The sequence below is a fragment of the Corythoichthys intestinalis genome, chromosome 13 (genome assembly GCF_030265065.1).
Source record: "Corythoichthys intestinalis isolate RoL2023-P3 chromosome 13, ASM3026506v1, whole genome shotgun sequence".
Lineage (NCBI taxonomy): Eukaryota > Metazoa > Chordata > Actinopteri > Syngnathiformes > Syngnathidae > Corythoichthys > Corythoichthys intestinalis.
Window position 1 is genome coordinate 21,067,881 of NC_080407.1, and position 15,851 is coordinate 21,083,731.

Here is a 15,851-nt window from a genome sequence, read left to right on the forward strand (position 1 = left end):
TGTTCCTTGGTTTTCATAATGCTCTCTGTACTTTAAACAGAACCCTGAGACTATCACAGAGCAGGTGCATTTATACAGAGACTTGATTACACACAGGTGGATTCTATTTATCATCATCGGTCATTTAGGACAACATTGGATCATTCAGAGATCCTCACTGAACTTCTGGAGTGAGTTTGCTGCACTGAAAGTATAGGGGCCGAATAATATTGCACGCCCCACTTTTCAGTTTTTTATTTGTTAAAAAAGTTTAAATTATCCAATAAATGTTGTTCCACTTCACGATTGTGTCCCACTTGTTGTTGATTCTTGACAAAAAAAAATTAAATTTCATATCTTTATGTTTGAAGCCTGAAATGTGGCGAAAGGTTGCAAGATTCAAGGGGGCCGAATACTTTTGCAAGGCACTGTATCTGCAATTTAGAAGCTTTGTTAAGAGTATCATACCGCTTTTCCCAAAAAAACCTCCTACAACAGTTTTAGATGACGTTATGTCTTTAGATCCGACAGCGAAAGGGGGAATTAAGCGCATTTTTAATCTAATTTCTCATATGGTAGCTCCGTCCATATCCAGAATCAAAGACCTGTGGGAACGGGATCTTCAAACACCAATCAGTGAGGGACTGTGGTCTAAGGCCTTGGGTAGGGTACATAATTCATCTATGTGCGCTCGTCATGCTCTGATTCAATTTAAAGTGTATTTCAACACCTGGGGAAATGCTAATATTCCATCATTTATCCATAAATGAATGCCTTTTGGATTCATATCATGTCACTTTGTGTAATTACACACATCGCAACACCAAGAAAATGAGAGAAATTTGGGTCATTTTCAAGCTAAAAAGACCTGCCCCCGAGATCCCGGAAATCTGGCAGATTGTGGGCGTGACATCAAAACAAGGAAACAACCGGCTAAGTGCTTTAGTACTGAATGGCGGCGATGATGGCGGACAATTACGTTTCTAGTTGCAGCGACGAATCCGACGTAACGAACATTCTTCTAATGGTGAAGAGGAGAGTTATGAACCTTTCTTTGGTGTTTTGGGTTATCAATTTGATCCCAAACGAAAGCCAATGCAGCCTAATGAAAGGATCATTGAGGGGAGCAATCACACTGATGAAACCCCGACAACAGTTCGTGTGGGAAACACCAAATGGTATGTTTTGCATTTCTTTTTGTGAAGCTGATACACAGTGACCGCAAAATAAAGTAATGTATAGAATAATTACCATTTAATATGCTATCATCGGTTTCGCCCTGCCAACCGACACAAATATGAATGGGATTAGAGCAGCGGTCCCCGGTGTGATTTGGGTCTTTTTTCACGGACCGGTGTCCCTCTTTTATATTCAGTTGGACTCTCAATGTTATCCAATGGTGCTAAAAAACTATTTACATCACAAACATACATGTGCAACACGGAAATGGCATAAATTAACGCTTAACGACACGGCGGAGTTGTTAAGTGAGATGGCTACGTGCAGTTGTTGTGTGCGCCAAACATGGCAAACGTAAGTTAATATTCCTTTCTTTAAAGAAAGTTTGTAGTGTGTACTTAAGAATCGCTGCATTCGCGGTCCTTTTTAACGTTACGCGCATGCCAACTTTGTCAGAACACCGGCAATGTGTGGCAGAAAAATACAGCAAATATAAAATAGCATTTGTTTTTAGCCCCGTCGTGTTAAGTGCACGGAAAAAATACAACTCACCCGCTGAATCAGTAAGAGGGCTGAGTTTGTTGCGTTGAGACGAGATGGGAGAGTGAGAGAAGCTAGCATCAAGCTAGCGATGTTGGAAATTGTAGCAGTTTTCAGCGCGCTCCAAGCGATGTCGGGATATTCCGAAATGACTTTAATCCAGAACTTCGGTAGAGTTGTTGTCTCAAATGTACGCTTAAGTCGCCGTGATTTGCGATCTCTACAAGCTGATATTCCTGTTCCACAGACATGCTCGAATCACTCGATTTATTCACATACGGGTCACGAATTCACTCCTTCGCAGTTCGTGGGTCTTTAGTGATAGGGAAGTAGCATAAATTTTGTTTTCTTTGAGGTTGTAGGCACATCTTCTGGCTTGTCAGGTTCCCGTTTCCCTGTAAAATTGCAAAATTAGCCCTCTTAGCACTGACGAATTTTACTCATTGTGTGCGTAGTCCAGCTTTTTTTCTCGCATTCGGGAACTCATGGGTACTACATTGCGACAAATGGCTATTTGTAAACTACATAGCAGGACAGGTTTGAACCATTTTAGCTATTTTTTGATTGAAAAGGAACGCAGCTCTCTCGTCGATGAACAACGATGGGACCTGCCTCGACCTTTTGTTTCCTTGTTATGACGTCTCCGCCCCATTCGGCTGTTTCCGGAACACTTTCGGAAATGTTCGTCATTTTCGATCAATTTTCGATAATTGCTCTTTAATGTGATTGATTTTTTTGTTAACTTTATCAATATTTGTTATCTTGGCACATAACGGTTCTATTGATGTCTCACACCCCCTTTGCGTTTTCATACCCTTTAAGGTAGTACATCGGGTACACTATTCTAAGGTAAGATTGTCCAGAATCTTTCCGAGATCAGCCCTTTGTGTGATAGGTGTAAGCTGGCGGATGCAACACTGATCCATATGTTTTGGTTATGTCCGGTCTTAGAAATATTTTGGAAGGGTATTTTTGAAGCCCTCTCCCTAGTGTTAGGGGTCCGAATCACTCCTGATCCTTTAATATCAATATTTGGAGTTTTACCGGAGGGTCTGTGGCTGCCTACTTGGGGGTGTAGGGTTATTACTTTTACCACCCTTTTGGCGCGACGTTTGGTTCTTTTGAGGTGGAAGGAGGCTGCCCCACCCACAACGTCGCATTGGGTAAAGGCCCAAGTACACCGCATGCGTGATCGTTGCGTTTCCGGTCCGACTCCGGTAAAAAATAGCGCCGGAGCCAATCCGTTCCCATTATATCCTATTGTTCAACGTATACTGGCCGCATCAGTGCTCCGGCTTGACTGCGAACCACCTCTGGCGTGCCGCATGCCCGCTGGATGGTATAGGCTATTTTCTATTTTTGCCGGACACGCATCCGACAAAATGGGCGGAGCTGGGCCTGACGTCAAAAGCCCAAGTGCCTAATCACGTTCCAAACACGAGCAAAGATGGATGATGAGCGCTTTATCATGGAGATGGAAACCCACAAAATCATTTATGATGCAGCAGATCCTTTCTATAAGGACAATATAAAAAAGGAAGCTGCATGGAACGCAATAGCTCAAGCTATGGGGATGGACGGTGAGTGTCCATGCAAGTAATCCAAATTAAAACAGTAATTACAAAGTCGAAAATGGATTGTCAGCGTGGTTGGGGTGTCAAAAACTAAACGGCAGACTAGACGGACAGAAAAGAGACGATGAAAAGCAGTGTATTTGGAAGTGGTTCCACTGCATATATTCTCGTGCCCGGCGCGCACACAATGTTGGTTCAAATGCAGAGAGGCGAGGAGAAAAGTACGAAAGAATAAAGAGCGACGCCTATAAGTTTCGAACTGGTGGTCTATTCAGGATGTCCCTCTTTCCTTTCCTAAATTTGACGTGCATTCTAATAGAAACACCAACAGTGTGCGCTTGGCACAGGAATCTCTGCATTAATGAGACACCATTTCCAGGCACGCTGTTTTATGCACCAGTTTCAATCAGTGTAGTCTATAAATCACTATTAATGTCACATAGATGAACAACTGTTGAATAATCTGAAATAACAGCCCGATGAGATGTTATGTGCCATGGGAAATTAATGTGTAAATAAATGCAAATAAGTCCATGACCGACACTACCAAGGGCATAATCAGGCAAAAATTCATTTTCAAACGTATTTATTAACAGAAAAAATGAGTCACATTTTTATGGAATGTTTTACATATGAACAAAGCTAAAATGCGTTCCACCTTGTGTCGGAAGTGTGCTTAGGGCACCATCCTGTCCTGCCAGGGCACACTGCCTTCGGGGGTGGTGAAGAAGGTGGCAAAGGTCTCCCTCACACTACAGGCCTCCCTTGAAGCCCTGTTACCCCCCATGTTCCTCACTGATGCCATTCCCCTGCCCAATTCCTCAGCCTCCGTGAGCAGCATCACATTATCTGAGGGGGCAAGGAGGAAATTGTGCAGTGTGCAGGCTGCCATGACGAGAGTGTCAACATTTTTAGGGTCCAGGTTAATCCTCCGATGGAGAATCCTCCACCGGGATGCAAGAATGCCAAATGCATTTTCCACCACTCTTCTCGTCCTTGATAATCTGTAATTAAATATGCTCTTTTTGCGGCTGAGGTTCATTCCAGGGTATGGTCTCATCAAATAGGGCTTCAGAGGGAATGCTGCGTCACCATGACATGTGGCACATACCATGTGGCACATTCCCGAGGTGGGCAGCACCAGGCAGGAAGCTACTTTGTGGAACCTGGAGTGTGCCATTTGCCATTCCCACCCCCAAATGTGATCCAGCAAAAACACCACCGTCACTTGTCCTCCCATAGTCTCCCACCTGAATGTACAGGAAGCGGTAATCAGCATCAACAAGTGCCAAAAGCACTATTGAAAATGTTCTTTTATAATTAATGAATAGGCTCCCTGATCGTGGTGGTGCTTGAATCAATATGTGCTTCCCATCAAGTGCACCCAGGCAATTAGGGAAGTCCCATTTCACCCAGAAGCGTTCTGCCACCTCCCTCCATGTGTCTGGGGTCGGCTTAGGAAGGAATATTTTCATCATGATCTTTTCGATGGCTGCACACACCATATGCACTGAGTTGATTACGGTTGTGTGACCCAGGCGATAGCAGAATGCCAGGCTCATCAGTGAGTCCCCAGATGCCAAGTATCTGTGACGGAATTGACAAAGTAAAGAGAGGTTACATGCGAGATTGTTTTATTAACCTACATCTCCTCTTTGTTTCAGCAAATATGTGCAAAACCAGATGGAGGTGCCTGAGGGATGCGTTCGTAAAATGCAGAAGGAAAGTAGCTGCTAGTGGTTCAGCAGGTGGAACCCAGAGGGAGTGGAAATATGAAGGGCTTATGTCTTTTCTTCTGCCCCATGTACAACCCAGAAGGTCTTTGTGAATTCTAATCATCCGCAATTTGGAGTATTGCAAACTATCAAATTTGTCATTATTCATGGCACATTGCAATTATATTGAATGATATTGATTATTTATCCCTAATGTAATACTTCCTATGACAAATAAGTTTCATTTAATATTTTCCTTAGTTCAAAAGCCAGCCTGAGTGCCACCTCCCTGGAGGAAGAGTGGTCATCCACAACTTTAACACTTAGTGGATCAGATGGGCAGCCCAGTGGCAGCTCATCTGTCACCACAGAGAGACAGCAGCCGGATGCCACTACCTCAGAGACAAGGGACAGGGCAGAGAGGTCTCGCAGCCCCAGGGTGCGGGACACCTCTACCAGCGCCCCTACAAAGAGACACAGGGGTACAGACTCCATGGAGCAAAGACTCTTGTCTGTTTTACAAGAGACCAGGCCAGATACATCACTGGACGAATCCTACCACTTTGCCATGAGTCTCGTCCCCCAGCTGAACCGACTAGGCCGGAGGAAGAGGCTCAGGGCAAAGATACATATTCTAAAGTACCTGGACGAATTGGAACATTCAGATGAGGATGGTGCACAGCCCCAGCAACACCCATCACATTGAATGAGTACATCTAATTATGCACAACCTGCACCACCACTGCCCATCCCACCATTACTAGCTAACAGAAGAATATTGTTTCAGCACCCCACACATCCTCCAGGACACCAACCACATGTGCATTTCACACAAATGCTTCCAAGCGCTCAGGAGTGGGAAGGTAGCAACACCTCTGGACCATGAAAATGAGCTGCCTCATTATTTTTCGTTGAGTTTGTCTGTGTGCTGTGGGTGACTATTTGTGTTGACGTTTTATTTTAATTTATTTTAGATATTGCCTTTGTTTTGTAGTTCTGACACTTATTTAAATGATACTATGAGGTCAATGCCTGTTCAGTTTGTCTTAAGTGATTTGAAATGCATTAAAATGAAAGCCCACCTCAGTGCAACAGCCAGTCTCTGCTTTGGTTCTATGGCTAATCTGTAGTTGGTGGATTGCCTGGTGAGTTCACTGTCGATAAGCGACAGAAGCTCATCCATTTTCTCCGCACTCATCCTGAAGTACTGGTGATGGCGTTGGCTGTCCAGCCGCAGTTCAGCCACAAGATGATAATAATCACCTTGCTGACGCCTGCGCTGGTTCAGTGGATGGACCCAATGCAGCCTCCTTCTACCTCCACCCCTCCTCCGCAGTCTGTCCAGTAGTAGTAGGAAGGCTACTACTTTCCTCTTACAAAAAGGCGCTGAGACAGTAATAATGACAATAGGTATATTATTACTATGTGAGATGTTCAAACATGTCCAACATTGCCTGTACTGTTAACTATAGGAACTTTTACATTCTGACTCTATACATTGATATATATGTATATTTTTATTATATCATATATATATATATATATGTATATACAGGATATACTGTATGTATATATTTTCCCCAAGTGGAAGCTTCCATGATCCTAATAAATTTAATAATTTAAACAATATATATATACGGTATATTTTTATTATATTATGTATATACAGGATATACTGTATGTATATATTTTCCCCAAGTGGAGGCCTCCATGATCCTAATAAATTTAATAATTTAAACTATATACAGTATATTTTTATTATATTATGTATATACAGGATATACTGTATGTATATATTTTCCCCAAGTGGAAGCTTACATGATCCTAATAAATTTAATAATTAAAAAAATAATATATACAGTATATTTTTATTATATTATGTATATACAGGATATACTGTATGTATATATTTTCCCCAAGCGGAAGCTTCCATGATCCTAATGAATTTAATAATTAAAAAAATAATATATACAGTACTGTGCAAACGTTTTTGGCAGATGTCCTGCCTAAAACTTTTGCACAGTACTGTATATGCTCATGTGTGTATTATTCAGCTCGGACAACACTAAATAATGAGTATGTAAACGGTAGGCTATCATTATGTTGCAGGGAAATGGATTCCGGCACACCCTGTAGAATCAGTATGTGTATTAGGGAAATATATTTCTTGATAGGATACGTTATCCATGGTTACAGCAACAAAATGTTTCGGGATGAATATGTTCCGTTGAATCAAGTCCACCTTTTTCCCCGCTTCTCTGACAAGTGTACAGACCCCGTGTGTTCGCCGCGTTGTTTTGAACGGCACATTATCGCGCGCGATCGTGCGTTCACGCGAGAGCTCACGGGGGTACGGAGTTGGCGGACCGCAGCCGTGCAGCAGCCGGTATGATTTGCCTGTTTTTGACGGACTGCGTGGCACGCAGGCAACACTGAACCGGACCGGAACCGCAACGATCACGCATGCAGTGTACTTGGGCATTAAGGGATGTGCTGATGAACCTTAGGCTCGAGAAAATCTGATATATTCTTCGCGGTTCTGAAAAGAAATTTTATAGTACATGGGGACCTTTTCTTTCATTCTTTGACAACACCGCTACACAAGTGCAGGAATGACATATGCACTGTTATATTGCTCATTTAGCCATGGGGGATGGGCAACGGTATGGTCGCTGTCCATGCTGCTCCTATTAGGTGGAACATTTGAATGTATTGCACTGGATTTTTATTCTGTAACAATTATGTATTGGAAGTGATGGCACGGAAGAACTTTCTATGACTCTCTGGACATTTAAGATTAGACTTAGACTTCATGGTTGGTTGTGTTGGATAACTTAGAGTGAAACATTTTTTTTTTTGGGTGGGGGGTGTTCTGTATTTTTGTAAAACCAATAAAAAGAAATTTGAAAGAAAGAGAATTCATTTTTCATGTTAAAAGTAGTGTTGTCAAGGCATTCGAATTTTTAATCGCATTTTACATAGTTAACTGCTGGTTAACTTTTCTGTGTGTGTGTGTGTGTGTGTGTGTGTGTACACGCGTGTGTGGATATATATATAATTGATCCCCCCCTTTCCCATGACATCACATTGCTGTTAATGGTTAAAAAAAAAAAAAAAAAACGCAAAAAAATGTCACCCCGGTGTTGTACCGAAATCTGCGATCCGTCAGAATATGTGACGAAAGAGAGGGCTGTTGCCGACAGCAACGACGATGAGGATTCGAAGAAGGCCACTTACGCTAATGGCGTTAACTGGCATTTGCTACGCAAATAATAAAAATAATAAAAATAAATGAGGCTATACGCTCGCTATAAGTTGCTGAGGCTTATTTTCCCTTTCACGGAATAAAAGTCATGATATTAAATCATGACGTTGTCATCAGGAAAATGTCTGCTTAAAAAAGTTTCGAAAATTTCTGCTTGAATAGTTACTTTTGATATTGTGAAATACTGAGCAGCAATAAGTTTCTATTATCCTTTTTCTACCTGACGAGGTAATTGTGTAAATATCCCATTCAATGAATTATACAGTGGGGAGAACAAGTACTTGATACACTGCCGATTTTGCTGGTTTTCCCACTTGCAAAGCATGTAGAGGTCTGTAATTTGTATCATAAATTCTCTTCAACTGTGAGGGATGGAATCTAATACAAAAAAAAAAAAAAAAGGAAATCTCGTATGATTTTTAAATAATAAATATGCATTTAATTGCACGAAAGTATTTGATACATCAAAAAAATCGAACTTAATATTTGGTACAGAAACCTTTGTTTGCTATTACAGATACCAACCGTTTCCTGTAGTCCTTGACAAGGTTTGCACACACTGCAGCAGGGATTTTGGCCCACTCCTCCATGCAGATCTTCTCCAGAGCCTTCAGGTTTCGGGGCTGCTGCTGGGCAACACGGACTTTCAGCTCCCTCCATAGATTTTCTATCGGGTTCAGATCTGGTGACTGGCTAGGCCACTCCAGGACCTTAAGATGCTTCTTACGGAGCCACTCTTTAGTTGCCTTGGCTGTGTGCTTTGGGTCGTTGTCATGCTGGAAGACCCAGCCACGACCCATCTTCAGGGCTCTCACTGAAAGAAGGAGGTTGTCAGCCAAGATCTGGCGATACATAGCCCCATCCATCCTCCCCTCAATACGGTGCAGTCGTCATGTACCCTTGGCAGAGAAGCAGCCCCAAAAAATGAGGTTTCCTCTTCCATGTTGGGATGGTGTTCTTGGGGTTGTACTCATCCTTCTTTTTCCTCCAAACACGACGAGCAGAGTTTAGACCAAAAAGTTCAATTTTGGTCACATCCACCACATGACCTTCTCCCATTGCTCCTCTGGATCATCCAGATGGTCAGTGGCAAACTTCAGACGTGTCTGGACATGCACTGGCTTAAGCAGCGGGACCTTGCATGCGCTGTAGGATTTTAATCCATGACGGCGTAATGTGTTTCCGATGGTTTTCTTCGAGACTGTGGTTCCAGCTCTCTTCAGGTCATTGACCAGGTCCTGCCGTGTAGTTCTGGGCTGATCCCTCACCTTCCTCATGATCAGTGATGCCCCACGAGGTGAGATCTTGCATGGAGCCCCAGAACGAGGCAGATTGACCGTCAACTTGAACTTCTTCCATTTTCTAATAATCGCTCCAACAGTTGTTACCTTCTCACCAAGCTGCTTGCTTATTTTCCTGTAGCCCATCCCAGCCTTGTGTGGGTCTATTATTTTATCCCTGATGTCGTTACACAGCTCTTTGGTCTTGGCCATTGTGGAGAGGTTGGAGTTTGTTTGTTTGAGCATGTGAACAGGTGTCTTTTATACAGGTAACAAGTTCAAACAGGTGCAGTTACTTCCGGTAATGAGTGGAGAACAGGATGGGTTCTTAAAAAAGAACTAAGAGCCGAAATGTTTACTAGTTGGTAATGTATCAAATAAAGCTTAAAATCTCAATTTTCTGGGGGAAGAAAAATTTTGAACAGGAGGGCATTTAAAAAAAAAAAAAAAAAAAAAAAAGTTTTTTAAACAGCAAAACCCTATCTGGAGGTGAGGACACGTGAGAGCAGAATTACAGACACCATGACTTTAACAAGATATTATACTATTATACTATATAATAGATATTATCTTGTTTTGATCCAAAAACTCCACGTAGCATGCATCACTGAGTGTCAAGACATAGCTGTGAATGGCCAAAGCTGGATTTTTGGGGGATTTTATGTGTGAAACATGGTAATATAACAAGGGTCGCGATGCAGAAATCGCAGACATTAAGGAGTGGCCGAGATTTTCTTTTTCATATATTTACCCTTCTAAACTTTTATTTTCAATTTTTCTTTGTTTGGATCGATTATTATCTAACATATCGGAGAAAACGCGACAGTAACAAACGAACAAAAAATACAATTAAGCAATAGTTATGAGGTAGATATCCGTGACTTTACAGACGCCATTTTTTTCATTGTGACATAATTTGTTTAAAAGTTTAAAATATGAGAGTGAATAACTTTTTTAAGTCCTTTTTTTTTTTTTTTTTTTTTTTTTATTAAATATGAGACATCAAGTAATGATTCTAAGCTAAAAACGACAGAAATTTTGAATAATAAATATTATCAATTAGCTGCGTTTTATGGCTGGGTTGAAACAAGCGGTTGTGCGACGTCTGTAAATGGGGGTTTTCAGGGTAAAACGGACAAATTAAAAATAGTTCGGGGGCTTAATGCGCCCATGAATCTGCTGTGGCAGCATATAGACATATTGTTCTAGCAAACACAATGGCTGTTTTTGCTTAAAATACAGCAGTTTCTTTTAAAGAGGAGTGCAAGAGCAGAAATTGCTTTTTCAGTCTTGTCTGTGTTTTCCGCCATATGTGTAATGGCACTTGAGAGTTAAATCGGGTGAGCCAATACTTTTGCCAATAGTGTGGATGCACATCATTCATGGATTGGACAAAGCACATGTAAGGGACCAAAAGTGACAACCCTCAATAGGATTTGAGGAAGCTCCATAAAATACAATTGTAGTGCATGGGAAATCTGATGAAGCCAGCATGGATGACAGGCAAAAGTCATTGGCCACTGCTTCTCAAACACACGTGTCTCTTAATCTGACTATTCAGGGTGAATCCTTGACCACAAACTGAGCAGGAAAAAGGTTTTTCGCCAGTGTGGGTTCTTGTGTGTATTTTTAACTGTTGCTTCCGAGCGAATCTTCTATCACAAACTGAGCAGGAAAAGGGTTTTTCGCCAGTGTGTGTTCTTATGTGTCGTTGTAAGTGTTGCTTCCGAGCGAATCTTCGATCACAAACTGAGCAGGAAAAAGGTTTTTCACCAGTGTGGGTTTTTGTGTGTGTTTTTAAGTCTCCCGACAAAACAAAACATTTTCCACAAACTGAGCAGGAAAAAGGTTTTTCGCCAGTGTGGGTTCTTGTGTGTTTTGTTAAGTCTCCCGCCTGAACAAAAGCTTTTCCACAAACTGAGCAGGAAAAAGGTTTTTCACCTGCGTGGGTCCTTTTGTGTCTTTTTAAGGCTTCTGTTTGAGAGAATCCTTGACCACAAACTGAGCAGGAAAAAGGTTTTTCACCAGTGTGAGTTCTTTTGTGTCTTTTTAAGGCTTCTGTTTGAGTGAATCCTTGACCACAAACTGAGCAGGAATAAGGTTTTTCGCCAGTGTGGGTTCTTGTGTGTATTTTTAACTGTTGCTTCTGAGCGAATCTTCTATCACAAACTGAGCAGGAAAAGGGTTTTTCGCCAGTGTGTGTTCTTATGTGTCGTTGTAAGTGTTGCTTCCGAGCGAATCTTCGATCACAAACTGAGCAGGAAAAAGGTTTTTCACCAGTGTGGGTTTTTGTGTGTGTTTTTAAGTCTCCCGACTGAACAAAACATTTTCCACAAACTGAGCAGGAAAAAGGTTTTTCGCCAGTGTGGGTTCTTGTGTGTTTTGTTAAGTCTCCCGCCTGAACAAAAGCTTTTCCACAAACTGAGCAGGAAAAAGGCTTTTCACCAGTGTGGGTTCTTGCATGTGTTTTTAAGCGTTGCTTTAGACTGAATCTTTCACCACAAATTGAGCATGCAAAAGGTTTTTCGCCAGTGTGGGTTCTTGTGTGTTCTTTTAAATGTTGCTTCCAAGCAAATCTTTGATCACAAACAGAGCAGAAAAAAGGTTTTTCGCCAGTGTGGGTTCTTGTGTGTTGTTTTAGGTATCCCACCGAAACAAAACCTTTTCCACAAACCGAGCAGGAAAAAGGCTTTTCACCAGTGTGGCTCCTCATATGCATCCGACAAGTATACTTATTAGCAAAGGTTTTGCCACACTGAGAGCATTTGCAGAGTGTGTCGTCACTGTGAGATGTCTTATGATCATCATTGTAAGGTGAGTGTGACATGGTGGCATTTGTGTCTGATGTAGCGATGAAAGTGTCTGCTTGCAATCCTTCTGTTGAGCTGCTGCCGCTTGGAAGTTCCGCCCCTCTGCCGGCCTCACTCAGACCATCTTCACTCTTCAAGGGATCGCCAGTCCACCTGGTGATATGCGCCTCCTCCTCTTCACCATATGGCAGCTCCTGCTCCTCCTTTTTGATTGGAAGTTGCTTCTGTTCACAGGGCCCTGGCTCTTCCTCCGCTTTGATTTGAGGGAGCTCAACATCCTCTTTTACGCCAGGAGATTTTGGCTCAACACCAAGATATTTTCTGAAACCTGCAAGACAAGAAAACCACTGATATATTTGATGGACCACCACTGTGTCATTGGCCAGTCTTTTCTTTCTGCAAAACTTGGAGAAGATGAGTACACTGATTCCTCACGACTTCACGGTTCACGTTGTGCGGATTCAGTGCGTTGCTGGGTTTAAAAAATATTAATCAAAAAATAAAAGTGAAAAAATACACGTCATTTCATTTTGAGACACAAGAGATGCGACCAAAAATTCTACGACGAATGTTATAATTGTTGTTATAATTTTTTAAAAGTGATAAGAACAATCATCCAATCTCATCTACGTCTCATCTACATCGTGCAGAATCCATTTTTGGAGATTCCGTGGGTTCCTCTGACTTGATTTCGCAGTTTTAACTTTGTCAAAACACTGCTAACTTCAACCGCAACTAATGACTTTTTTTTCCTAAACTGTAAATTTGAAGCAGACATTTACAATGATGGCATCGCCCATATTTCGCTCAGGAAACTTGTCTATAGTTCTTTTTTTTGTGTGTAAATATTGGTTCAGAATTGGCTCCAGGAATTTCGGACCATGACCCTGACCAATACTACAAAGTAAAAAATAGACAAACATTTCAAGCACTGTCAAAATATCCAAAAGATGTAAATTCTTGTATGAGTGTCGGCTCACAATGTAATGACATTTACAAACAATTTTTGTTGCTGTTCTTATAGAATTAGTGTACATATATTAAGAATTATTATTAATGAGCAAACTCTGTTGGTCTAGTTGGTTGTCTATCTTGCTTTTTTCCCCCCTTTCCTGGTCTCTTCATTGTGTGGACTTAAAAGTCAAAGGACAGGAGTATCCCACGAAATAAGACTGCTGGAGGATGGGATAAGGGGTGGGATTAAATAAGTTTTTCTTCTTCCCACTCCCTATCGAGCGTAAATAATTTTTTGGGTGTGTTATGTACTCATATGTTGACTTGCATGCATTATATAGCCTTTTATTCTTAGTTGAAGGAATCATGTTTTCACATTCTGACGAGTTTTAACATATTCCATTTGGTGTCATAAAAGTAAGCCCGGTTATCTTAGTCCTTTGAAGAACACAAAAGTGTAACATGAGCCCCCTTTTCACCCTTAGGGGCAGTTTACATGGCGACTCTGCGACACAAAGACGCAATGACTGAGTAGCGGAATTGCCTCGCGTGCATATGGTGTCGGCGAAGACGAAAAATTCTGAATCCTGCCTCGAAAGTGGAAGAATTCGATAGCGGGGGAATGAGGGGGGCTTGCTTCGCATGCATATCAAAGGCTACTGCCGCGCCAGACCCGCGCCGATAACGTCAGCACTCGTACACGTCACATTGGGCGTGCTCAACGGTGCTATTTAACATTAAAAATCGCAAATGGCGGAACGTCGGCTTTAATTTACTGTTTTAATAATATTTTTAAATTTAAATATTTTGAATGTTTCCATTTTTGTGCCTTTTGGAGCAAAAGGAAAATGCCATTGCTTCGAATGGGCGGGCATGTTTTCTTCCGGGCTGAGGAGCCCCATGGGGTCAAAGTGCATCATTCGCTGTCACCTTGTAAATCTGCACTGCCCCCTAGGGCTTGGCTTGAATACTACATCGTTTTCATGCGGAATAGCGACATTGTTCGAATGGAAACGAAACCATGGAAGTGCACATTTGAAATTTTTCGTCTTCTTGGAGAGTCACCATGTAAACGGCCCATTAGTCTACTCAAGTCTTTGATAATCAAATAAGGGTAAGTCACAAACGACCCTCACAACTGTTAACCAATGGTTTCAACGATTAAAGTAAACGCCCACAGATCGTAAAACGTGAGGTATAGACCCTACTCACGTGACGTCACAGCCACGCCCCCGCGCCATGTTGTCCGGATACTCGTCATATAAATGCATTAGCGCTTCGTAAATTCCTCCTATTATTGCACGTTTTACTGCTCGTCAACATTAATACTCAAAATGGTGAAGTCGTGTGTGGCGGTCGGTTGCAATAACAGAGAAGATAGACGGAGAGACTTGAAGTTTTACCCGATTCCGAGGGACCCGGAGAGAAGAGCGAGATGGGCTGCTGCAATTCGACGCGAAAACTGGGCTCCAAACGACTACCACAGATTATGTAGTAGTCATTTTATATCTGGTAAGATGCATTTAATATATATTTAGAGGGTTTTGGGCTGACAACCACAATTAAGATCATTGCTAGGCTAATCGCCGACAACATACACGTATGTATGTAGTGAGTGCTATCGCTAAACCATATAAACATTAAAAGTAGGGCTGCAGCTATCGAATATTTTAGTAATTGTTACAGATGGAGAGTAATTTATCTTTTGTTCAGGTATGTATGTGTTCCCTTTCACTTTATACTGGTTTATGTTGGTTTTCACCTGTATTTTTCATTTGCAGTAGTTTCCACCTGTGATCTCAGAAGGCCTCCACAGCTGGAACCACTTCCTCATTAGTCAATCATCCAATCATCTGTTCGTCCTGCCACTATATAAGTTGAATTGTTTGCTTGGTTCAGGAGAGGCGGTGGCAGCTCTCACTTTGGTTGTATTGGTTTGTTGAAGCCTGTTATGTTTTGACTTTGATTCCGTTTGTGAAGTTTGCTTTCTGCCACTTGTTTATTAATGATCTCTTTTGTCTTTTTCTTTAGGTTGGCGCAGAGCACAGAGGTAGGGACTTTAGTTAGACACCTGCAGGTCTACATCGTGTCTCCCACCTCACGTAGGTACCAACTCTCTGTATTAGTCCATTAGATAGAGCGGCAACACCACCCATGTATTTTGGGGCACAATAGGTGCCTGTCACTGTAGTGTTTTAGTTTGGGGGTTGTTTTGGGTTCTAGTTTTAGTTGGGGTTTTTGAAACTGTTTATTTGGTGTTTGCTGCATAGTGCAGGGGGTTGGGTAAATGTTTGTGTGCTCTGTGTCCATTGTTTCTTTTCTGTTAAATAAACTTTTTATTTGCAATTTTGATTTGTCACTGCCTCCTCATTGCACACCTGCCGTCTTATGTTACGCTCGCGGCCCCTGACCACCAGGGGTACTCGTAACAGTAATCGAGTAATCGACTGAAAATTCTATCGATTAATCGAGTAATCGGATAAAACAAATATATTTTTAGGTGAAGAGCAATTATAAATATACATGAGAAAACAAGACATTTCATCTAATCTTGA

General features: G+C 41.8%; 2 protein-coding genes across 2 annotated transcripts in view; both read right to left on the minus strand.

The window, feature by feature from the left end:
- Positions 1-357: 357 nt before the first annotated feature.
- Positions 358-9,239, minus strand: LOC130927873 (uncharacterized). Its single transcript, XM_057853973.1, has 3 exons — positions 9,151-9,239; positions 8,778-9,066; positions 358-4,859 (listed from the first exon to the last, which is right to left on the minus strand). Exons 1-3 carry the CDS (start codon positions 9,224-9,226, stop codon positions 4,361-4,363), a joined length of 864 nt encoding a protein of 287 aa, XP_057709956.1. The 5' UTR covers positions 9,227-9,239; the 3' UTR covers positions 358-4,360.
- Positions 4,850-15,851, minus strand: part of LOC130927846 (oocyte zinc finger protein XlCOF6-like) — a 28,942-nt gene continuing 17,940 nt past the window's right edge. The window contains exon 4 of the mRNA XM_057853934.1: positions 4,850-12,670. Within this exon, the coding sequence (XP_057709917.1) occupies positions 11,043-12,670 (1,628 nt within the window). The 3' untranslated portion in view covers positions 4,850-11,042. The remainder of the gene's footprint in view (positions 12,671-15,851) is intronic.